At 42.4% G+C, this 25,379-nt stretch overlaps 1 protein-coding gene and 1 pseudogene across 4 annotated transcripts in view; both read left to right on the plus strand.

Moving 5' to 3' along the window:
* The first annotated feature begins 5,803 nt into the window (after positions 1-5,803).
* LOC115157752 (E3 ubiquitin-protein ligase RNF170-like) lies at positions 5,804-6,588 on the plus strand (annotated as a pseudogene).
* A 3,492-nt stretch (positions 6,589-10,080) lies between these two features.
* dnaaf11 (dynein axonemal assembly factor 11) overlaps positions 10,081-25,379 on the plus strand; it is a 96,435-nt gene continuing 81,136 nt past the window's right edge. For 2 of the 4 annotated variants that reach the window (XM_029703936.1, XM_029703939.1), the window contains exons 1-6: positions 10,082-10,475; positions 10,781-10,948; positions 11,123-11,200; positions 11,457-11,629; positions 13,028-13,272; positions 13,468-13,641. In XM_029703936.1, coding sequence (XP_029559796.1) covers positions 10,466-10,475; positions 10,781-10,948; positions 11,123-11,200; positions 11,457-11,629; positions 13,028-13,272; positions 13,468-13,641 — 848 coding nt within the window. In that variant the 5' untranslated portion in view covers positions 10,082-10,465. Of the gene's footprint in view, positions 10,476-10,780; positions 10,949-11,122; positions 11,201-11,456; positions 11,630-13,027; positions 13,273-13,467; positions 13,642-25,379 lie in introns of all 4 variants that reach the window. The other 2 variants (XM_029703937.1, XM_029703938.1) reach the window with 2 other exon arrangements.

Genomic DNA, 25,379 nt, shown 5'->3' on the forward strand with positions numbered 1-25,379 from the left:
CTTTAATGAACATATGTTAGTTGTAGGACTACAATGAACTATGTAGTCAACAGGTAGCCTCCTTTCACGAGCTGGTCGTGGTTCTGCTTGATGTTCTTCTTGTGCTCTTGCTTCTGGCACATCTCCATGAACAACTTGTTTTTGACCTTGAATGTTCTGCTCTATTGAAATTAATATATTTTGGATCAGAGACATATACAAAAAAATGTACAATGTGGACCCAGAGGATATCACTTAAAAGTATTCATTAAAACACTTGTTTCCAAAGTGGTCCTCGATGGTAAAAATAATAACACATATAATGATTAAGAGGCAAGACAAAATTACAAACAACCATAAATACATTCATTTATATTGACATCCTAGAAAGTGGCATTATTCACTGCACTTTTCCCTAACCTTAAAAATGAACCATATTAATTTCACATTTTGTTGCAATCTACTGCAGAGATAGCCTGCAGAGTTCTGTCCTGCTATCCAGGTCTGTACCCAAACAATTTGAACTTCTACTTTAAAAATCCACCTCTCCAAAAACACTGGCACCCTCATAGATATCATCCTAACCAACGTGCCCTCTAAATACACCTCTGCTGTTTTCAACCAAGATCTCAGTGATCACTGCCTCATTGCCTGCACCCGTAATGGGTCAGCGGTCAAACGACCTCCACTCATCACTGTCAAACGCTCCCTGAAACATTTCAACGAGCAAGCCTTTCTAATCGACCTGGCCCTGGTATCCTGGAAGGATATTGACCTCATCCCGTCAGTTGAGGATGCCTGGTTATTTTTTTTAAATGCCTTCCTCACCATCTTAAATAAGCATGCCCCTTTCAAGAAATTTAGAACCAAGAACAGATATAGCCCTTGGTTCTCCCCAGACCTGACTGCCCTTAACCAACACAAAAATATCCTGTGGCGTTCTGCATTAGCATCGAACTGCCCCCGCGATATGCAACTTTTCAGGGAAGTTAGAAACCAATACACACAGGCAGTTAGAAACGCCAAGGCTAGCTTTTTCAAACAGAAATTTGCTTCCTGCAACTCGAACTCTAAAAAGTTCTGGGACATTGTAAAGTCCATGGAGAATAAGAACACCTCCTCCCAACTGCCCACTGCACTGAGGATAGGAAACTCTGTCACCACCGATAAGCCCACTATAATTGAGAGTTTCAATAAGCATTTTTCTACAGCTGGCCATGCTTTCCACCTAACTACCCCTACTGCATTCAACAGCACTGCACCCCCCACAGCTACTCGCCCAAGCCTCCCTCATTTCTCCTTCTCCCAAATCCATTCAGCTGATGTTCTGAAAGAGCTGCAAAATCTGGACCCCTACAAATCAGCTGGGCTTGACAATCTGGACCCTTTCTTTCTAAAATTATCTGCCGAAATTATTGCAACCCCTATTAATAGCCTGTTCAATCTCTCTTTCGTGTCGTCTGAGATTCCCATAGATTGGAAAGCAGCTGCTGTCATCCCCCTCTTCAAAGGAGGTGACACTCTTGACCCAAATTGCTACAGACCTATATCCATCCTACCCTGCTTTTCTAAGGTCTTCGAAAGCCAAGTCAACAAACAGATTACCGACCATCTCGAATCCCACCGCACCCTCTCCGCTATGCAATCTGGTTTCAGAGCTGGTCATGGGTGCACCTCAGCCACGCTCAACGTCCTAAACGACATCGTAACCGTCATCGATAAGAAACAATACTGTGCTGCCGTATTCATTGACCTGGCCAAAGCTTTTGACTCTGTTAATCACCACATCCTCATCGGCAGACTCAGTAGCCTTGGTTTCTCAAACGATTGCGTCGCCTGGTTCACCAACTACTTCTCTGACAGAGTTCAGTGTGTCAAATCGGAGGGCCTGCTGTCCGGACCTCTGGCAGTCTCTATGGGGGTACCACAGGGTTCAATTCTTGGGCCAACTCTTTTCTCTGTATACATCAATGATGTCGCTCTTGCTGCTGGTGAATCTCTGATCCACCTCTACGCAGACGACACCATTCTGTATACTTCTGGCCCTTCTTTGGACACTGTGATAACAACCCTCCAGACGAGCTTCAATGCCATTCAACTCTCTTTCCGTGGTCTCCAACTGCTCCTAAACACAAGTAAAACTAAATGCATGCTCTTCAACCGATCGCTGCCTGCACCTGCCCGCCTGTCCAGCATCACTTCTCTGGACGGTTCTGACTTAGAATTTGTGGACAACTACAAATACCTAGGTGTCTGGTTAGACTGTAAACTGTCCTTCCAGACTCACATCAATCATCTCCAATCCAAAGTTAAATCTAGAATTGGCTTCCTATTTCGCAACAAAGCATCCTTCACTCATGCTGCCAAACATACCCTCGTAAAACTGACCATCCTACCAATCCTCGACTTCGGCGATGTCATTTACAAAATAGCCTCCAATACCCTACTCAACAAGCTGGATGCAGTCTATCACAGTGCCATCCGTTTTGTCACCAAAGCCCCATATACTACCCACCACTGCGACCTGTACGCTCTCGTTGGCTGGCCTTCGCTTCATAATCGTCGCCAAACACACGCGCTCCAGCAGGTATATCTCTCTGGTCACCCCTAAAGCCAACTCCTCCTTTGGTCGTCTCTCCTTCCAGTTCTCTGCTGCCAATGACTGGAATGAACTACAAAAATCTCTGAAACTGGAAACACTTATCTCCCTCACTAGCTTTAAGCACCAGCTATCAGAGCAGCTCCCAGATCACTGCACCTGTACATTGCCCATCTATAATTTAGGCCAAACTACTACCTCTTCCCCTACTGTATTTATTTACTTTATTTATTTTGCTCCTTTGCACCATATTATTTATATTTTAACTTTGAACTTTCTTCAAACTACAAATCTACCATTCTAGTGTTTTACTTGCTATACTTTATTTACTTTGCCACCATGGCCTTTTTCTTTTGCCTTTACCTCCCTTATCTCACATCATTTGCTCACATTGTATATAGTCTTATTTTTTTCTACTGCATCATTGATTGTATGTTGTTTTACTCCATGTGTAACTCTGTGTTTTTGTATGTTGTCGAACTGCTTTGCTTTATCTTGGCCAGGTCGCAATTGTAAATGAGAACTTGTTCTCAACTTGCCTACCTGGTTAAATAAAGGTGAAATAAAAAAATTAAAAAATAAAAAATAAATCAGTCAACCTGCCATCCCAGAAGTGCTGACGTGATTTATGATTTGTGTAGGCCAGCTTTGGCCCAACCCATCGGTTTCTGGGACCAATCAGAAAGGTCAGAATGTGTTTGGATTCTAAAACATTTTGGGAGGAAGCAAATCCAGCCTTATCATGGAGAATAAACGTTAGTGGGCGTGGTATTTGCCTGAGCGATGTGGATGGGTAGCCAGGCAACCATTTGATGGCAAGTGCAGATAAAAAGAGAAAGATAGGAAGTGCCCTTCTCTCCTGCCCATCTTACCAGCAGATGCGAAGAGCTCACACACACATTTCGGTGGCACCTGCGGCTGCAGCCTCGTGGAGGGCGTTCCATCCATGGGGATCTCTACTGTCCACACTGACACCCCTCTGGATCAGAGACCGCACACGCCAGACGCTCCGGCACACTTGGTTACTCTGGACATTGTGTTGCGTTAAGACTTGGTGAAGTCCATCCTCCTTTCTTCTGTAACAACACTGACAAAATAGACAAGAGATGATAAGAGGATATGAAAGGTGAGGAGAGTAACAGATGAAAGCAAATCCACACGAGTGTGTAGACTAGGCAGAGGACACAAGGACAGCTCTCTAGTCCTTACACAGGAAAAGTAGCTCGCTAGCTATGTAAATGAGTTAATACAATAAAGACTCTGATAACTATTAATCTGTAGTACAATGTTAGCTGGTTAGCTATATGATAGCATATCTTTTATTCTTCTACACTTTCTTTTAAAATTGTGATATGCACTTCTGAAATAAATAAGAAGCATTTAGCTACCTTACAGTTAGCTCTTCAGTCAGTGTTGTTACCAAAATTGTTGGGGTTGAACTGGCTGCTACCGTACCGTACACACTTTTTTATTGCATGCTACCATTGGTCGAAAGTGAGAACTCAGCCCCAGGGAGCAAGAAGGGTCTGACAAGGGGGCATTTCCTGACAATGGGGCGTTCCCTGACGCCCCTTCTTTTTTCTTATTTTAGTCCCACGAACTACCCCGTACAGTAGGTGGGGGAAATACACCTTATAGGTTGTAGTCTGACAATAAACCTCAATGAAGAAAAAAAAACACCATATATTTTTCTGAGCCTTTGAAATCCTTTCTGCATTGCCAACTGCCATTTAAAAACCAAAGAAGAAGAAAAAGAAAGCCTTTATACTGAACACATCTTCTACCTGACTCCAGCGATCAACAGATCTAGTGCTCCGACATAATCAGAAGGTCAAATTTAGTTAGATAATCAATAAGATGTGCTATGTCTTACTTGTGTTTCGCATAATCATGCAGTAGTGCAGAAGTTCGCAGCGTGTATAACCGGTGAAAAACTTACTGAATGAAGCCAGTCTAGCTGCTGGCTTGCTTTGCATGTAAGCCTGTGAGACAAAATGACGGCCGCTATTTTTGTGTTACTATGCGTATAATCATCCATGCTTCCCACATTTTCATTCAAATTTTATTCACAGTGAACCTCAACACCAGGTAAGGAAGGGAGAAGTAATTGGAAGAGAGGGAGAGAAAGGACATGCAAACTCAATTTATCTTTTCTTGAATCATATCTCCTTGCCTTCTTTTCAGCTGTATCGATCATGTAAGTTGGGAGCAGTAATACTGAGATGAAATATTTGGCTGCCAAACTTGCTCCCACCATTATGAAATGTAGTGTTGTTCATTATTTCGCTTTCTTCATCATCCCAGAAACAGATCAGTGGGGGAAGCTATGCTCTTCTAACCTACACAGTGTAATGAACACGATGGGAGACAGAGAGCTGGTTTCAAGCGCAGGGCGCAGCATGTGTTTGTTGTAAAGGACCACAGGAGGAGGCAGGTAGCTGGGTCCAGGGGCAGGCTGAAGGTCATACACAGGGGTCCAAAAGGGCAACAGTACAGGCAGGGAAAAGGCTAGTAACATCGTCTGGGAGATCGGACAATAGGGTGATAACAGGAAATCCGATAATAATAGGGAATAGGCAAACGGCGTAGTTAGTGAGCAGGCAAAACTATCATACAGGGAAGGAGTAAATTACGGGAAAACCAGAGCTCCGAATAGAAGTGTGTCACAAAACAAACAATACCTCACAATGATGGGGTGCAAAGAACTGAACTAAATAGTGTGTGATAATGATCAGAATTCAGGTGAGTGGGATCTGGAGAGTGAGCTGCGTTCAGGGGATCTATGTGTTTGAGAGTGTGACCTGGAAAGTGGGCTGAAAAGTGAGCTGTGTTCAGGGGATCTACGTGTTTGAGAGTGTGTTGGAATCAGACGTTACACACAGTTTTCCCCACTGTCTATACATTTCAACACAAGATTTAAATATTTGTACACAATTCTAAAATGATTTAATTAAATTGATATGAAATAAATGTCTATTAGATTCAATCTTATTAAACTGAAGCGGAAAGACTGACATTCATTAAAATTGTGCTTATTTTGTTTCCCGCAGGTTACTCTGGGACTGGGAGAAGGGGGCATCTAAGGGGATTCTACTCGGACAACCCTCATCCGGGATTCTGCAATCAATTTTGCATGACTATGGATGGGTTCTGTGATTTACAAGCTCTCGCTCTCAAACGACCATAATTCCAATGGATATGTAGTGCAGGATATGAGTGGGTGTAATGGATGAAAACCCGTGTGGGGAAATGTACTATTTACTACAAGATGAAAATGAATTTATAGAAGGGGTGAGCAACCCAGTCCTGATTGTGGTAGTTCTGAGTGTCACGTTATTGACTTACACTGCAGAGATGATCAACAAAACCTTCACCCAGAGACCCAGGAGCATGTGTACGCTGTTCGGGAGCAGCTTCAGCAAACCCCCGCTGAGCCCAGGTTGCATTACTACACTGATATGTCCTGTCCAGTGTGCTTATATCAGGCTGCACTGCCGGTAGAAACCAACTGTGGCCACCTCTTCTGTGGTTCCTGTTTAATTGCATATAGGAGGTCTGGGACTTGGCTTGGTGCTATTAACTGTCCCATCTGTAGACAAATGGTTACATTGCTTTTCCTGCTCTTCCAAGACCACGCCTCACTGCAGCAGGTCCAGGATGGGCAAGCTGAGCCAATACTCATCTTGTAGGATCTCAACGACTACAACCGGTGATTCTCAGGCCAGCCCAGATCGCTCATGGATTGCCTGTGGGACGTCCCCACTCTGCTGCGCCACGCCTTCAGGGAGATGTTCTCCGTGAGTGGCCCCTTCTGGATGTTCTGTATTCATAGCCTGTGTCTGGTGAGGCCTCCCTGCTGGACTTCGTCCCCAAGGACTTGTTCAGCCTGCTAGGCTTCATGGACGACTCCTTTGTCATCTTGCTCCTCTTCATCTCCATCTCCATCATGTGGAGTTCACTAAATCTCCATCATGTACCACAAAGTGGTGACTCAGAGACTGGCAGGTTGATAAACAGCCACCGGACAGGAGTACGCAATCAATCCCATACCTCTTTATATCATGTCAGGTCAAAGACACTGTGAGGGTCAGTGCTCTTTTTCTATTGCTTTGGACTTACATTTACATTTACATTTTAGTCATTTAGCAGACGCTCTTATCCAGAGCGACTTACAGTAGTGAATGCATACATTTCATTTCATACATTTAAATTTAAAAAAAAAGATTCCATACTGACCCCCCGTGGGAATTGAACCCACAACACTGGTGTTGCAAACACCATGCGTTGCAAACACCATGCTCTACCAACTGAGCTACACGGAAGGCTAGATTGAAATTTTTGCAGATTTATAAAATAATAAAAACTGAAATATCACATTTACATAAAGATTCAGACCCTTTACTCAGTACTTTGTTGAACCACTTTGGCAGCGATTACAGCCTTGAGTCTTCTTGGGTAAGACGCTACAAACTTGGCACACCTGTATTTGGGGAGTTTCTCCCATTCTTCTCTGCAGATCCTCTCAAGCTCTGTCAGGTTGGATGAGGAGGGTTGCTGCACAGCTTTTTCAGGTCCTTCCAGAGATGTTCGATCGGGTTCAAGTCCGGGCTCAAGGACATTCAGAGACTTGTCCCGAAGCCACTCCTGTGGTGTCTTGGCTGTGTGCTTATGGTCGTTGTCCTGTTGGAAGGTGAACCTTTGCCCAGGTCTGAGGTCCTCGACCACTGTCTCCCTCGACCTTGAAGGGAGACAGTGGGAATTGCCCATCCGACGCCACTGCTACTGGTCCGTCTGACGCCGCCGCTATTTCGGCATTGTCAACTGGCCCGTCTGACAACGACGCAACTTCGGCAGCTGCATCGGGTCCTGATTGACCTGCACTGCGTTCCTGTGATCGTCCTCGAGACCGGTGTCGTTGCGGCAGCGCGTCGGGGGGGTACTGTCACCGATCCCTCTGGAACTTTCATTGCGCACACCTGGCCCCTATTCCCACTGATTGTATTTGTATATATGTGCCCTTTGTTCACCATAGTGCTGTCGATTTATTGTTACAATGTCCGTTGGTGCTGTGTGTTTTGGCTTTCGTGCCACGTGTATTGTGCAGATGATTACGGGTCTCGTCCCGGGTGATAATCATTTTGCGATTGTGTATTTATTCGAGGTAATCCTCGCTCTTTTGTTTGGGTCTCAACCCTGTGTTTTGTATAGTTTTTGTTTGGTCTTTGTCCATGTGCCTATACAATTTTGGTAAATAATGTACAATTTTGGTAAATAAAAACCCATATTACGCATTCCTGCGCCTGTCTCCCGACCCTTTATGCCAACGTGACCGGTGGAGTGCTACAGAAATGGTTGTCTGTCTGGAAGGTTCTCCCATCTCCGCAGAGGAACTCTGGAGCTCTGTCAGAGTGACCATCGGCCTCAGTTTGGCCGGACGGCCAGCTCTAGGAAGAGTAATGGTAGTTCCAAACTTCTTCCTTTTAAGAATGATGGAAGCCACTGTGTTCTTGGGGACCTTCAATGCTGCATTTTTGGGTACCCTTTCCCAGATCTGTGCCTCGACTCAATCCTGTCTCGGAGCTCTATGAACAAGTCCTTCGACCTCATGGCTTGGTTTTTGCTCTGACGTGCAGTGTCAACTGTGGGACCTTATATAGGCAATTGTGTGCCTTGCCAAATCATGTCAAATCACCTTTACCACAGGTGGACTCCAATCAAGTTGTAAAAACATCTCAGGGATGATCAATGGAAACAGGATGCACCTGATCTCAATATTGAGTCTCATAGCAAAGGGTCTGAATACTTATGTAAATAATATTTGTATAAATGTATAAAAACCTGTTTTTGATTTTGTTACCTTTCTTGCCTCGCCTCCAGACCGTCGTCGCACGGCTCAGGGGAGCCTTGACTTGCTGGCTCCAGGGCCAGAGAAATGTACAGACGCTCTGGGGTAATTCCCACATTTGGGGATCTTATCTGCTGCTAATGACGAGCTAGTCTGGAATTCCACTGAAGTAGTTAGCTTTTATTAAAACTTGTACATCATTTGAGGTAGTCCGAATGACAAAATAAAATAGTGGGCTAACGGAGTAATGTCACATCCTGACCATAGTAAGAGGTTATTTTCTACGGTAGAGTAGGTCAGGGCGTGACAGGGGGTGTTTTGTGTTTTGTTCTATGTTTTCTATATCTATGTTTAGTTCTAGTTTTCTATTTCTATGTTGTTGTTTTTTGGGTTGATCTCCAATTGGAGGCAGCTGGTCCTCGTTGGCTCTAATTGGAGATCATATTTAAGTAGGGTTTTTCTTCCTGGGTTTTGTGGGTTATTATATTTTGAGTAGTGTTTGTTTCTCTCTGCGTCATGGTTTGTTGTTTTGTCAATTCAGTTATTTATGTATTGCAAAGTTTCACGGATTTAATAAAATGTGGAACTACAACCACGCTGCACTTTGGTCCGCTCCTTTCGACAGCCGTGACAAGTAAAAAGAACATGGGTCAGAGTCCGGCTACATCCCCGTCACACACAATTGCATTCAAAACCAAAAGTTAACTTACTATGTTACCCATAATGCACTTCAGTGTTTTAAAGCTATACCCCTACTTTACCAACAATTTGTCATTATGGTGTATTGTGTGTAGTGATTGTGTGGGACTTAAAGTGTGGGACTTATTTCCATTGTGTTCCCTATTGTTTTACATAAATACATATACAATTACATACTGTAGATAGAGATGGAAAAAATGCTCAACCTCCAGATGAGTATGAGGGGGGAGTTTACGTACAATTCTTACAAGCTTGTTTAGCTGGTAGGTTATTCTTTAGATGTTTGGAGCTGCTGTTGAACCATGATGTGCAGGCATAATCAAAGTGACACTAGACTAGCGCACTTGCCAGAGTCTTTAGCATGTCTATAGGTAGGTTTTCATCCAATTGGTGACAGATTTTCATGCGAATATTCTAAATTCTTCATAAAAACAATATGCCATTTCAATGTTTAATTTAGGAAAATTTGGTGCCGGACAACATGACAGGGAAGGTTTTTATTTATTGGACATTTGAGAACCGACATGCATTTATTTATGTCAGATGGCTATTATACAGATATAGACATACAGAAGGAGGCTAATTCGTAAATGTTCAATCAGAATATTTTGTTTAAAGATAAGCATTATATTGTTAGATTATAGCAGTAACTCTGGTAGGCCTGAAACAGACTTCCTCACCTCAAGTTCAACTGTCGGAGTCAGTTGGAGTGCCGGGGCGCACTGCCATATCATAGGCCTGCAGTAGGTAAAGCTTAATAATAGCCCCACCATACCAAACCTTCACAAACTTTTCTAATCTTTATTAGGGTAATATCAGAAGCAAGTCAAGGAAAAAACACGCTACCCTCCCCTGTGCCCAATAAAAAAACATGCAACCCTCCCCAAAGCAAAAAAAAAGAAAGGTTTGACAATCCTCCCCTACCAGACGTAACTCAATTTCCGTTTTTTAGGACTACAAGCGTGACAAGCAAAGTCAAACACTTGTGAGAATGGTCTGTAATTGGGGCATAGTGTGTAGTTAAAGAAGAAAGCGGCAAATACACGACAGCTAGCGAGGTGTCAATGAGAAGAAAGAAGGGGCTTTGTCTGGGAATTAACCCTTGTCATGGACCGCCCACCTGTCAGCGAACGTCCCCTGGACTCTTGCTGCATTCGGACTACAATTGCCTCCCTGACGGTCTCTGGCTCTTAAAGAAGGTCTCTGGCTCTTAAAGACAATTGAAGAGGGCTGACCGCGGGCCAATTTAAAGGAATCCCCTGTCTGTGCAAACCGAGCGCACCCACTGACATCTTCCAAACAGTGTTGGTTTCCAGTAGCAACGCCTGCCAAACAGAAGAAAGATGGTCCTGAGTAAGTAGAGAGTTGGTTGGCTAATCCCGATAATTAAACCATTTTGTCACCAATGCTCGCAAGAAATATGGCTAGCGAGTCGTTATTAGACAAAATGGAATGACATTATGGTGCTGTCTTATTTTGTATTCTTCAACTAGCTAAGTTAGCTACTTAATTTGTTAACTTCAGTGATACAGGCAACCGAATAAGCTAGCTTGATAGGTAGCCTAGCTAGCATCAACGTGTCACTTGTTGTTTCTACTTTGGCCTACTACAGTAACGTAGCTATACCATTTGCTTCACCCTTTTTCCATAATCTACAGTCACAGAAGACATGGTACGACGTCGGGCAGAGCATAACAACTGCGAGATCCTTTCCTTAGAGGAGGTGTCTTTGCATCAACAAGATATTGAGAAAATAGAACACATTGATAAATGGTGCAGGGACCTCAAAATTCTTTATCTTCAAAACAATCTCATTCCCAGAATAGGTGATTCTAATTTCTTTACCCTTCCTCTTTTTTATATAATTGCAATGAAATTAACTTTACATTGTTTAATTTAATTTGGGCCTAATCTAACTACCCTATATTTTATATTTGTATTTCATTGACCATCAATGCAATTTCAATATTTAGAAATATGTATTTATTTGCTCTCCATAGAAAATGTATATAGATTGAAAAAGTTGGAGTATCTAAACCTTGCTTTGAACAACGTTGAACTGATTGAAAACCTGGAAGGTTAGTATTTTGTGCACATAGCCACTTCTACTATTTTACAACATTGTCCTATCTGTTTGTATTAATGTAGGCTAAGGAAATGACCAAAAGTCTGTTTTTAATAGCATTTCTCCTCAACCATAGTTTAAATTTACATAAAACAGATCCACCTGTACTTTGACTCTAAAAATAGCAATTCCATTCTGACTTTAGAGAATGAAATAGGCCAAATAGATCTTTACTCATACTATTCTTGCCTCCTCAACCGTTACAACAGGATGTGAGAGTCTCCAGAAGCTGGACCTCACAGTGAACTTTGTGGGCCGGTTGAGCAGTGTGGAGTCATTGAAGCACAACATCCATCTCCGAGAGCTTTTCCTGGTGGGGAACCCCTGCACTGAGTTTGAGGGCTACAGGCAATACGTTGTGGCTTCACTGCCCCAACTGAAGGTATCAGGAGGGATATAAAACAGAAATGTCAAGTTTTAATGTCACGTGCACAAGTACAGTGAAATTAAGATCATAAGTTCAAATCTCACTGATGCCGTGCCACAATAAAAAAAATAGATGCTTGCATTATTAATGCCTAAGCAAATACATTTCCACGTGTCCTATCTATGCTTGGAGTTCAAAACAATTAACCCAAACTAAACTAGCAGTGTTATTGAAACAAGTTCTCACTACTTTATTTAATTACCTTCAAATAACCTATAATTTCCATACTCAGAACGTTAATAAAAACTCTCAGGACAATTTTCAGGTAACCATCGTAAAATGTTCTCAGAACCACCCAACAACCTAAAAAGTAACATTTCCAGAACAGGCGAAATGTTCACTTCCTTTCTCTTAAAAAAAAAAAAATATGTTTTACAAGTCAGGAAACTTATGGCTTCATTCCCAGAACCAATTGGAAACCAAAAACTTCCAAGGAAGCAAATGTGCTAACTGGGCTTCAAATATACACTGAGTACACTAAACATTAGGAACACCTTACTAATATTGAGTTAGCCCCCCTTTTGCCCTCAGAATAGCCTCAATTCGTTGGGGTGTGGACTCTACAAGGTGTTGAAAGCGTTACACAGGGATGCTGGCCCATGTTCACTCTAATGCTTCCCACAGTTGTCAAGTTGGCTGGATGTCCGTTGGGGGATGGACCATTCTTGATATACACGGAAAAATGTTGAAGTGGAAAAACCCATGAGCATTGCAGTTCTGGCACCTACTACCATACCCCGTTCAAAGGCACTTAAATCTTTTGTCTTGCCCATTCACCCTTTGAATGACACACATGCACAATCAATGTCTCAGTTGTCTCAAGGCTTAAAAATGTTTTAACATGTCTCTTCCCCTTCATCTGAACTGATTGAAGTGGATTTAGCAAGTGACATCATAGTATCCCTGCACATTGTAAATATGGTACTTGAACTGACCCAGTATATAGTATGCTTACTTACTTTATCCTGTTCATCTTCTTATTTTTATATCTTGTGTGTTTTTGTTCTACCTTTACTTTTTTTGTATTATATTGTTATTAATTACTGCGCTGTTGGGGTTAGCACTTGCAAGAAAGGCATTTCACTGTACTTGTGCATGTAACATTGAAACCTGTATTCATCTGGTAAGTCTGTCATGAAAAAAGCAGGTGTCCTTAATGTTTTGTACACTGCCTTTAACAGATACTTTTATCCAAAGCGACTCACAGTAGTGTCCATGCATTTTCTTAAAAGATATGCACAAAAACACATACACACACACACACACACACACAAAATCACTAGTCTAGCATGCACTTGCTCGCCTGGAGATAGCCTAGCATGGTAGGGGAAATATTTTTTACATTTTTTGCAGTATCTGGATGGGAAAGAGATTGGCAGGTCGGAAAGAATCCGAGCCAGACAAGGCCTAGATGAGGTAAGGAGGCGGATTCGGCAGCAGGAGCAGGATTACCTGCGGAAGAGAGCGAGTGAGAAAGAGGAGGCCCAGAGAGAGGGAGGAGAGGCGCAGCGGGGGCCGAAAAGGGAAAGCCGCTCCTCTGCTAAAGCGAAGATTCCTGGCTTTGATGGTCGCTGGTACACTGACATCAAAAACACCATGTATGTTCAAGCTTTCCACCTTGATTTTATTTTATGTAGAACAGCAAGGATAACTGGTGTATCTGTGGAGTGACCCTAACCTCATCTGAAGTTATTGAATTCAGTTGGCCCGATACTGTATTTCAGTTCTATCAATCACTCCGTTTATTTAAATGTTTTTAATAACTCTGAAGAGTTTGGTTTATTGATCTATAGCCCTGTGCCTGAAGAAAACAAGGAGATACAAGGGAGAGAGGAGAAAGAGAAGACAAGCTGCCTTTCTTCAGAAGACCAGGAGAGGGAGTTTTGGGAGAAACCTTGTGCCTATACTCCAGAGTCACGCCTGGAGGCTCACCGCCACCTTGACGAGAAGAAAAAGGCAAAAGAAAGGTAGGAAAACATCTAACAATTCTAGGGAGAGCGAATGTTTTTGTAATGTTACTCGTAATGCTCCCCTACTGTTTGAGTGTACAGTTTTCCCTTAGTTAGAATGTTCCCCTATCTATATTATCAAAAACCTTAGCATGTTTTGCTGTTAAAGTTAGGAGAGCATTCACTTCATATCAAGCAGAACTTATCTTGAATGTGGTTACAATGTCCTCAGAATATACAACATGAATGTTATAGATACGTTTTATGGGTTTGTAGCATGTGTCCACTTTTCTGAGGGTTAGGAGAATATTCCATCAACGTCCCACAAACATACACAGAACATTGTTGCCATGTTCTCAGAATATAAGATATTAATGTTCTCGACACATTTCATGAGAACGTTGCAGGAAAATGTGTCTGTATCAGTTGTCAGTCAGGATGTCGACAGTCCCAAAGAGTTGTTCTCCCCCACAAAGAAATATTAATTTCACATCACACCTTGTTACTGTTGCTGAGCCAATCAAGGCCCTGATTGGTGAACCACTGATAGCTTTTTGTCTGTTGGCAAGGTTTGGGATACTCTCACACACAGTGTTTTCAACTTATATTTTTATTTTTTATTTCACCTTTATTTAACCAGGTAGGCAAGTTGAGAACAAGTTCTCATTTACAATTGCGATCTGGCCAAGATAAAGCAAGCAGTTTGATACATACAACACAGAGTTACACATGGAGTATAACAAACATACAGTCAATAATATAGTAGAAAAATAAGTCTATATACAAAGTGAGCAAATGAGGTGAGATAAGGGAGGTAAAGGCAAAAAGGGCCATGGTGGCGAAGTAAATACAATATAGCAAGTAAAACACTGGAATGGTAGATTTGCAGTGGAAGAAAGTGCAAAGTAGACATAATGGGGTGCAAAGGAGCAAAATAAATAAATAAATACAGTAGGGGAAGAGGTAGTTGTTTGGTCTAAATTATAGATGGGCTATGTGCAGTGATCTGTGAGCTGCTCTGACAGCTGGTGCTTAAAGCTATTGAGGGAGATAAGTGTTTCCAGTTTTAGAGATTTTTGTAGTTCGTTCCAGTCATTGGCAGCAGAGAACTGGAAGGAGAGGCAGCTGAAAGAGGAATTGGCTTTGGGGGTGACCAGAGATATACCTGCTGGAGCGCGTGCTACAGGTGGGTGTTGCTATGGTGACCAGCGAGCTGAGATGAGGGGGAACTTTACCTAGCAGGGTCTTGTAGATGACCTGGAGCCAGTGGGTTTGGCAATGAGTATGAAGCGAGGGCCAGCCAACGAGAGCGTACAGGTCGCAGTGGTGGGTAGTATATGGGGCTTTAGTGACAAAACGGATGGCACTGTGATAGACTGCATCCAATTTATTGAGTAGGGTATTGGAGGCTATTTTGTAAATTACATCGCTGAAGTCCAGGATCGGTAGGATGGTCAGTTTTACGAGGGTATGTTTGGCAGCATGAGTGAAAGATGCTTTGTTGCGATATAGGAAGCCGATACTAGATTTAATTTTGGATTGGAGATGTTTGATGTGAGTCTGGAAGGAGAGTTTACAGTCTAACCAGACACCTAGGTATTTGTAGTTGTCCACATATTCTACACACTTTGAAATACATTATTACATTGTGCATGTTCATTTATACAGTAATTATTATTCAACATGGGTTACACCAAATTTGAGGGATTTCTGTACAGTTGTCTAATGTTAGCGGGGCACAGTAGCCTGTATTAATGATACTCCTGAATCGCAATGATCAATAAAAGTTTTTGTTGAGTGTACTTTTAACAGAGCTCAGATTTACTTCGAAGTGCATTCCCCCTATTGCTTAATATATGTTAGCTTTGCCACGTTCACCTGCTAGTCGGAACTAGGAAACTCAGAAATGTTTGACTTGATAACTGGTTGTAGTTATACATGTGCCGCGTTCAACGAATTAACAAGTCGTAAATTTCCGAGTTTCCTAGTTCCAACTAGCATGTGAATGCAGCACTACAACACACCTATCTGATCTAATTAAAATGAGTTTATCATTGAAAGATGGGAATTTGTAGGATTTCCCTTTAGCACAAATTATGAACATATTTCCACTATGTAATAAATTATTATTATTATTTATTAATCCTAGAGGTTATAGCTGAGCATCTCAAAGAGAACTCTCCATAGGGGGAATGCACTTTGAAGTAAATCTCAGCTCTGTTTAAAGTACACTCAAGAAAATGTTTATTGATCATAGTGATTCAGGAGTATCATTTAAACAGGTTAACATGCCCCACCAACATTAGACAACAATTCAGAAAGCCCTTAATTTGCTGAAATAAGTAACTAAGATCAATGATGAGAATATATTAAGATAAACTGATACCTGCCAAGGACATGGCGGCATAGCAGGAAGATCAGAGTACTGTGAACCAAGAGGTTGTGAGTTCAAATCCCAGGTGAGGACATGTTGAGTAATAATTACTGTATAAATGAACCTTCACAATTTAATCATATGTCAGTTGAAAGTGCTGTTTGTGTGTGTGTCCCTAACTTTGCCAACAGACAAAGAGTTGTGAATGGATCAGTGGTTAACTAATCAGGGCCTTGATGGGCTCGGCAGCAGTGACAAGGTCCGATGTGTATTGATTTTACATTTTATTTGTGGTCTTTGGGACCATCAGGCGACATCCTCATAACTGATAAACAGAAATGTTCCTGCAACGTCCCATGAAGCGTGTCTAGAACATTAATATCTTATATTCTGAGAACATGGCAACAATGTAATGTGAATGTTTGGCGGGACGTTGATGGAATATTCTCCTAAAGACCTAATGAGACTCTTAACGGAACATTCTCTGAAGTTGTGGTGACGTTTGTTGATAGCTGGGTACACTCATCTACAAATAATCCAACATGTTATAGGTCCCCACTCTCTGTCCGTCCGTCTATCATATACAGTGCATTCGGAAAGTATTCAGACCCCTTGACTTTTTCCATATTTTGTTACGTTAGTCTTATTCTAAAATGGATTACATTTAAAAACATTTTTTTTTTTTGCAATCTACACACAATACCCAATAATGACAAAGCAAAAACAGGTTTTTAGAAATGTCTGCAAAATACAAAACTGAAATATTACATTTCCCTACTTATTCAGACCCTTTACTCAGTACTTTGTTGAAGCACCTTTGGCAGCGATTACAACCTCTAGTCTTCTTGGGTATGACACTAGAAGCTTGGCACACCTGTATTTGAGAAGTTTGTCCCATTCTTCTCTGCAGATCCTCTCAAGCTCTGTCAGTTTGCAAGTGTAGCGTCTCTGCACAGATATTTTCAGGTCTCTCCAGAGATGTTCGATCGGGTTCAAGTCTGGGCTCTGGCTGGGCCACTCAAGGACATTCAGAGACTTGTCCCGAAGCCAATCCTGCATTGTCTTGGCTGTGGGCTTAGGGTTGTTGTCCTGTTGGAAGGTGAACCATCGCCCCAGTCTGAGGTCCTGAGCGCACTGGAGCAGGTTTTCATCAAGGATCTCTCTGTACTTTGCTCCGTTCATCTTTCCTTCAACCCTGACTAGTTTCCCAGTCCCTGCTGCTGAATAACATCCCACAGCATGATGCTGCCACCACCATGCTTCACTGTAGGGATGGTGCCAGGTTTTCTTCTTACGTGTCGCTTAGCATTCAGGCCAAAGAGTTAAATCTTCATTTTTATCAGACCAGAGAATCTTGTTTCTCATGGTCTGAGAGTCCTTTAGGTGCTTTTTGGCAAACTCCAACTGGGCAGTCATGTGCCTTTTACTGAGGAGTGGCTTCCGTCTGGCCGCTCTAACGTAAAGGCCTAATTGGTGGAGTGCTGCAGAGATGGTTGTCCTTCTGGAAGGTTGTCCTTCTGGAAGGTTCTCCCATCTCCCCAGAAGAACTCTGTCAGAGTGACCATCGGGTTTTTTGGTCACTTCCCTGACCAAGGCCCTTTTCCACCAATTGCTCAGTTGGCCAGGCAGCCAGCTCTAGGAAGAGCCTTGGGGGTTCCAAACTTCTTCCATTTTAGAATGATGGAGGCCACTGTGTTCTACGGGACCTTCAATGTTGCAGAAATGTTTTGGTCTCGGGGCTCAATTGACACTTCCTTGGACCTCATGGCTTGGTTTTTGTTCTGACATGTGCTGTCAACTGTGGGACCTTATATAGACAGGTGTGTGGCTTTCCAAATCATGTCCAGTCAATTGAATTAACCACAGATGGACTCCCAAGTTGTTGAAACATCCCAAGGATGATCAGGATGCACCTGAGCTCAATTTCGAGTCTCATAGCAAAGGGTCTGAATACTTATGTAAATAAGGTATTTCTGTTTTGATTTTAATACATTTGCAAACATTTCTCAATCTGTTTTCGCTTTGTCATTTTGGGGTATTGTGTGTAGATGGATTAAAAAAATATTTTACAATAAGGCCGTAACAGAACAAAATATGGAGAAGGGGTCTGAATAGGGGATGCACAATATATCGGTGAACATGTCGGAATCGGTCGACATTAGCTAAAAATGCCAACATCTGTATCGACCCGATGTCAAAACTGATTTCAAAGCTGACGTGGATAATTATATGACATAGGTACATGACATAATGACGGCACGTAAAATTTAGCGCTACACCTGCAACACAGCATTCTTAACCTAGCCCAGAATGTCTGCTGTGTGAAAGAGTAAGAACATTTCAGCGAGGCAAAATCCATTAAAGCCAAGATAATGGTATTCATTGCACTTGACAATCAACCGTTCTCTGTTGTGGGTGATGTTGGCTTTCCCCGACTGGACGAGCACCGGTACACACTACCAAGTGTGCTATTTTTTTTAAAGATGTTGCCCTACCGGAGTTACACAGTAATAGTGTCACTGCTATTAGCTTCAAGACATACTATGGAATGCCGTTTGGGTCTTTACGTGTCAAAAAATATACAGTAGCACTATCAAAGCTGTACAAAAAAGTCTCTAAACACCGGCCACGAACGATGTGTTTACAATACCACGTTGATAATAAAGCATCATTTGTTCGACCACAACTTTTGCGGTAGCTAGCTTTAGCTTGGTACCTAGCTAGCACCAATACAACCAGCCTGAAAGCAATGACCAATAGAAACTGCAGTCATTTTCATTATTCTTAGCAATGATTTAGGAATCCTTGTGAGTAAGTATTAGCTAGGTTGCCATTTGTTGTTCACCTATTGAAATTGAACTTCATGAAAATAAATAGCTAGCCAGCTACTTAACCCTGTTGCCCAAAAACGAACGTTATAAGCAGCCAGCTAGCGTCATCTGGCTAGTGAGGCTCGACCAGACCGGGTTATGTGTTGTGAAGCTAGCCACAATAAGGATTAGGCACAATAGTGGAATTTGCGGTTTGCCTTCAAAATAAAAGTCTGTCATTGACAGTGATGCAAATTAATTCAAATAGTAGAATTATGCCATACTTTTATTTTGAAGGCTAACCTCAAAGTCCACGATCTTGGCTAATCCTTATTGTGGCTAGCTTCACATAGATGGGTCTGACCACCATTAATCAAATAAGAACTGTCTTATAAATGAGGGTTATTTTAGATGATGACACCTAGCTATATAGTTAGCTAGCTGTCAATTTGCTATGTTTTTGGGGAAGAACATTGTTTGCATCCAAACGGCTAGCTTTTTTTTTTTTAATGACCAGGATCATAGCATCAACTAATCGTTGTGACATATGAAATACGAGTGATACTGTAATCAATGTGCAATAACTACGTACAAAAATGTATTAATGCGTTATTATGTGACGTGCAGTCATATTCAGGTCCTGATTAAAGCTAGCTACCACAGAAGAGGACTGGCCACCCCTCATAGCCTGGTTCCTCTCTAGGTTTCTTCCTAGGTTTTGGCCTTTCTAGGGAGTTTTTCCTAGCCACCGTGCTTCTACACCTGCATTGCTTGCTGTTTGGGGTTTTAGGCTGGGTTTCTGTACAGCACTTTGTGATATCAGCTGATGTAAGAAGGGCTATATAAATAAATTTGATTTGATTGGTCAACAAGCGTATTGGACACGTCAAAATATGTTATTTGACACGCAAAGACAAAAGACCAAACGGCGTTCCATAGTATGAGAAATCCTGGTTGAGAATGAATCAAATGAAACCGCACAGCAAGTAAGTGAAAGAAATAGGTTTTGTTTATGTTTTACTGGTAATGGGGACATACGTAAATGCCAACAAAATAGCTTTTTGGTGAGTGCGGTGTGTGTGTGTGTGTGTGTGTGTGTGTAACCTTTATTTAACTAGGTAAGAACAAATTCTTATTTACAATGACGGCCTACCCCGGCCAAACCCGGATGAGGCTGGGCCAATTGTGCGCCGCCCAATCACGGCCGGATGTGATACAGCCTGGATTCGAACCAGGGACTGTAGTGATGCCTCTTGCACTGAGCCTTAGACTGCTGCGTGTGGGTGTGTGTTAAGCATTCTAGTACAGTTAAATAGTTAAGGCCGCTAAAATTTTAAATATCTTTTTTTGGCAAGGAAAATATCGGGTATCGGCCAAAAATCTCATATCGGTGCAACACTAGTCTGAATACTTTCCGTATGCACTGTATCTATCTCATTTTTTGACTCAATATCATGGAGGGCTGGCCCCAACCAAAAAAGATATTGGTCGACCGAGAGTCGTCTGTTCCCTCGAACATTTTAAAACGTATGTTTTTCCCTTTTGTTAGGTTCTGACAAACAGAGTAAAAAACTAACAGACAACTAGTCAAAGCTCAAACCAAGTTTATTCACCCAGTGGGTCAAACAGCTGAAAAGACAGACATGTTTCCACCAGCACAAGTATTTATACCCTCCTATTAGGCGGCGTGTCCTCCTTGCACATCTAGACAGCCAATACATATTTGTTGCTAGTCAGGAAGTTGTGTGTGATGTGTGTGTAATAAAACTATTCCTTCTCACTTCATCTGACCTGACCTCGGCCCACATTCCTCACTAATCCATAGCTATCCAACCTTATCAGTGACCGCAACCAAGTGATTGCCTTTTCCCTCACTTAGTAACTTTCCAGACCCATCTCTTATGCAACCTCCATTGACACCACCAATCATTCACTTCTAGTATAGCAAGTATTTCAACCTAGAATCCAACAGTCCCCCCTTTTTGAATAGTACCTCCATACTGTTAAACATTATATAACCTTTGAAATTACTTATAAATGAACAGAAAACAAAATATGATTAACATTCTCAGTTGATTTGTATGTTTACTTATGGTCTCTGATCTATAATCACACTATGCACACTCTTATTTCCCCCTTGTCGTCGTACAACTGATAATGACATTTCAGCTGGAGCTTTTGACTTTCTCCCTTGCTTCCTCCGGGTTCCTAAGAGCGTGACAGCACAAGACTTGAAAAGCAAAAAGAAACACAAAACATACCAATTATTAATAATGCGAAAAGTTATGCATAATTATCTATGCAAAGAAAAAATGAAGTTTGATAACATGACAATTCCTACTCTCTCTTCACCTGACACTATGCCTCCAGGATACTTTTCTGCTGGACTCCACAAAAACTAAGGTCCTAAAAAGCCTCCTCATGCTTTCACCCCGTCTTCCCCTGTTCGGCCACAGGTTACAAAAGGTGCTCTAATGCTGTATCATTTTCACTTCGCTCCCCATCTCCTTCCTCCATGACCACCCGATATACAGGTGCGGTGGCCTAAATCAACTTTACCTAATTTTGAGGTAAAACAGCACTGTACACATTTCAACTTCAATGTCCTCAGAAGGTGATATCCCAGCAATGCTACCAAGGTAACCCCTGCTACCACTGACACTGGCCATGATGCATACTTCAAAATACCCCTCATTTGCGCTGTAGTCCAGTTCCATGCTGTTATTATAGCATCCTTCACCACTACTACAGCTCCTTCAGTTACTGTCCCTGCAGCGACTGCTGTGAGAATAGCTATTGCATTGAATCTGTCTCCTGCTCCTGAACTCCTATTGTCTTTGTGTTTCACTGATAGATCTAGGACTGAACCATTCAGGTACTCCCTACCTGTCTCCTATTGTCTTTGTGTTTCACTGATGGATCTAGGACTGACCCTTTTTAGATACTCCCTACCTGTCTCCCAACTCATACCCAGTTTTCTAGTCACCAACCTCTCCAATGACATCCTATATTCTGCTACTGCTACCTGTGCATAATATTTTCCTATGGTTAGGTACACTTCTCTCATCCCAAGGCCGTTCTACACCCCACCCCTTTTTGAACACCCTCATTACTGTGTGAACTTTTGGTCCCACATAGTTGATAAGCAGCCACCTTCTGACACTTTCCGTTTACCGTCACTCGGTCCCGATCTCTTCTGGGACATATGTCAAATGTTTGCTGGAGGTTAGGAATGGAGGAGAGATTAGTGGTGTTGGAAGAGTCAAATGTTTCTTAATCAAACTGCAGGTGATGTGATGCTGTTATTACAGCAAACTTCCCTTCCGGTGAGGTATACAGGGTTCTGTGGCCTTATTTTCAGGTGTTGTACCTTCTTCGACAAACTCCTCATTGAAAGTTGGCAATAGTGTCTGAAATGACAACACTATTTCTGCTACTCCCACCATGATCTGGGTATGAGTGACATTCAACTTGACTTCATAGTCGTCTCTATTGTGCACAGTTAGCTGTCCTTCCTCTCCTACGAGCTATCACTACACACAGAGGAGCCTTCCCTATAGCTCAGTTGGTAGAGCATGGTGTTTGCAACACCAGGGTTGTGGGTTCGATTCCCACGGGGGGCCAGCACAGGAAAAAAATAAAAAATTGTATGAAATGTATGCATTCACTACTGTAAGTCGCTCTGAATAAGAGCGTCTGCTAAATGACTAAAATGTAAAAAAATGATATCGTTCCCTGGAGGCTCTTTTACCCACTTCCTTAATTTATTAGCCACACAAGTCTCTGCCCCAGTCATGTTAAATTTTACTTTCCCAATTCCCTGTAACGTTAACACCTTGGTTTTTGGGACTCCATAGAATGCACTGATATCGGTCCTGCCAGAATCTGCAACTAACACTCTGCAGGACTGACCCTTGACCCCCTCATCATACAATTTACACTGATGGATTTCTGTTTGTCACTAGTTCAGCCCCTAAATGAGTCTAAGTATGCCTTCATTCTGACGCTTGACCGTAAGAAGTTTTTTTTCCCCCCATATTCACGCCTTAGGTTGTTGGGGTAATTATACTCTGGACAACATCTATCTTTCCCCATGTTTGTGGTCTACTGGTGTCTAAAACTTTCCCTGACCTCTTCACTCCCTTAGTTTCTGTACTAAAGGGCATCACTGGGGAATAGAAACGAATTTTACGCGATAGCACTTCCCCCACACTATCCTTTACTGCTCTATCGTCAGCAACGGTAGTGTCAACGTTTTCAACCTCCAGATGTTTTTGTTCTGGTAGCACTAGTCTGAAAGTTATCAACTGACCTTCAGCTGATCTAGAACCCTGGCACATCATGTCCATCTGAGGCAAAAGAGAAAATCTAGTTTTGTTCTTTAGACTCATTACGTTCCTTCCACACTCCTGTCTGTAATGCAACTACACCTTGTTCTGAACAGCCTATGTCCAATGTACTAGTCTTGTTATCAAGTGGCTCCACCCAGATCACCATACCTTTGTGATTAGTGACCTGTCTGGTATCTGTAGTGTTATACTGACTCTACCTCAGTGCATTCTCGTGTCCTCATTTGGCGACCCATTCTATGCGAATTGTCAATCTATCCTTTTTACATGGTGCATTAACCATTTAAAGCAACTGACACAAACTATGGCGGTTATAGTAGCTCCCAGACCCAACACAACTGCTTGACTACAATGGAATCTACTCTTCCTCTCTCTCTCTTTAGCTCTACTTCCTTTATCATAGCGTCTTCCGGCTCACCCATTATGCAGCTGGATCTCGTTTCACGTGAGAAGTGTGAACCTAGAGGCTGTGGTCTTCACCGCTGCAGGTGCTGTAAGGAGTACCGTGTGTGTGTGTGGTCCAGACAAACACCGTCCCAACACCCCCGCCTGGTAGATCTTGATGTACACTCGATCTCCAGGATTCAGCCCGTGCTTTCGGTTATCTCCTGCCACCTGCTCCTCATGTGCTGCTTTCACCTGGGTATATACACACTGCCATGCATGGGTCATTTTCTGACAATAGGACAACAGACTCTCATTATTTCCAGATCACTAATTTGTGACGTGTGAATAACAGCTCCTGGTACTCTCATCGGTCTCCCAGTTACCACTTCATGTGGTGTGAGTCCTGTGGTAGCGTTAGTTGACACCCTCATTGACATCAGTACCACGGGTAAATTCGAAACCTGATGCTCAACGTCTTGGCCAATTTATCCTTAATGGAACGGTTCTGACGCTCCTTTTATCCCCACTGTTTCCGGCCTATATGGACAATGAAAGGCTTGTGCGATTTCCAAAGCCTTACATACAGCCTGTAGCACTTTGGAGGTGAAATGTGTCCCTTGATCCGCGTCTAGTGTCCGGAATAAGCCCCATCTCTATCACTTTCCTTAACAATGTTTGTGCTGCAAAGTTCGCTGAAACTGAGGAAGTTGCAAGTACTTCTGTCCATCTGGAGAATCTGTCCACCACCACCAATGCATGGGTCTTCCCCCTGCTTTGAGGGAGTGGCCCTATAAAGTCTATCTGTAATGATGTGAATGGTCCAGCAGGGGTTGCTGTCGGGCAGGAGTAGGCATATTGTAGGTGCAATATTATGTTGGGCACATATCACACATCTTTTAACCCAGTCCCGAAATGTTTCTAATACGCCCTTTCCCCACCACGTCGTCTTGAACTGGGAGTACATGTTCACAGCCAATTGATGTGTTGGTCCATGATACATTTCAGAAAGAGTAATATGTATCCAGCTTGGTGCTACTGGTCTTCCAGTGGTCGTATTATACCACAAACCGTCAGTGTCTACTTGGCACTCATGATCTAACCACTCCCACATTTCTTTCTTGTTAGTTTGCTGCTGTAAATCTTTTAGACAGAGAATCCCAGCTTTGGGATTTACAATATTTACATGTGGTTCCTTAACACCTTCTCTTAGCCGTTTTGTCTGCTCGGCGATTCCCTATGTCTATTTTGTCTGTACGACAAGTATGAGCTTCACATTTCGCCACTGCTAATTTACTGGGTAGCTGACACGCTTCTAATAATGCCTCTACCTCATGTCCCTTTTTTATTGGTGTTTCTGTCGCCGTTAACGTGCCCGTTGTGACCACAATGTGCCGAAATCATGAACTACCCCAAATGCATATTGAGAATCAGGGTATATTGTAACATTCTCCCCTTCCGAAAACTTACAGGCCTCGGCTAATGCGTATAACTCCGCCCCCCGGGCTGAAACAGAGGCTGGCAGTGGGCCAGCCTTTACTACACCCCTGTCATTTACACACAGCATACCCCGTTACTCTCTTCCATTCTATAGTCAGGTAGCTAGAGCCGTCTGTATACAATACTTGTCCCGATTCCAGTGTTGTCTTTTGCAAATCAATCCGAGGCTTTGGAGTAATTTGATCTGGGTCAAATACAGTACCAGTCAAAAGTTTGGACACACCGACTCATTCCATGGTTTTTCTACATTGTAGACTGTGAAATAACACACATGGAGTCATGTAGTAACCAAAAAAGTGTTAAACAAATCAAAATCTATATTATTTGAGATTCTTTAAA

The sequence above is a fragment of the Salmo trutta genome, chromosome 21, assembly GCF_901001165.1.
Source record: "Salmo trutta chromosome 21, fSalTru1.1, whole genome shotgun sequence".
Classification (NCBI taxonomy): Eukaryota; Metazoa; Chordata; class Actinopteri; order Salmoniformes; family Salmonidae; genus Salmo; species Salmo trutta.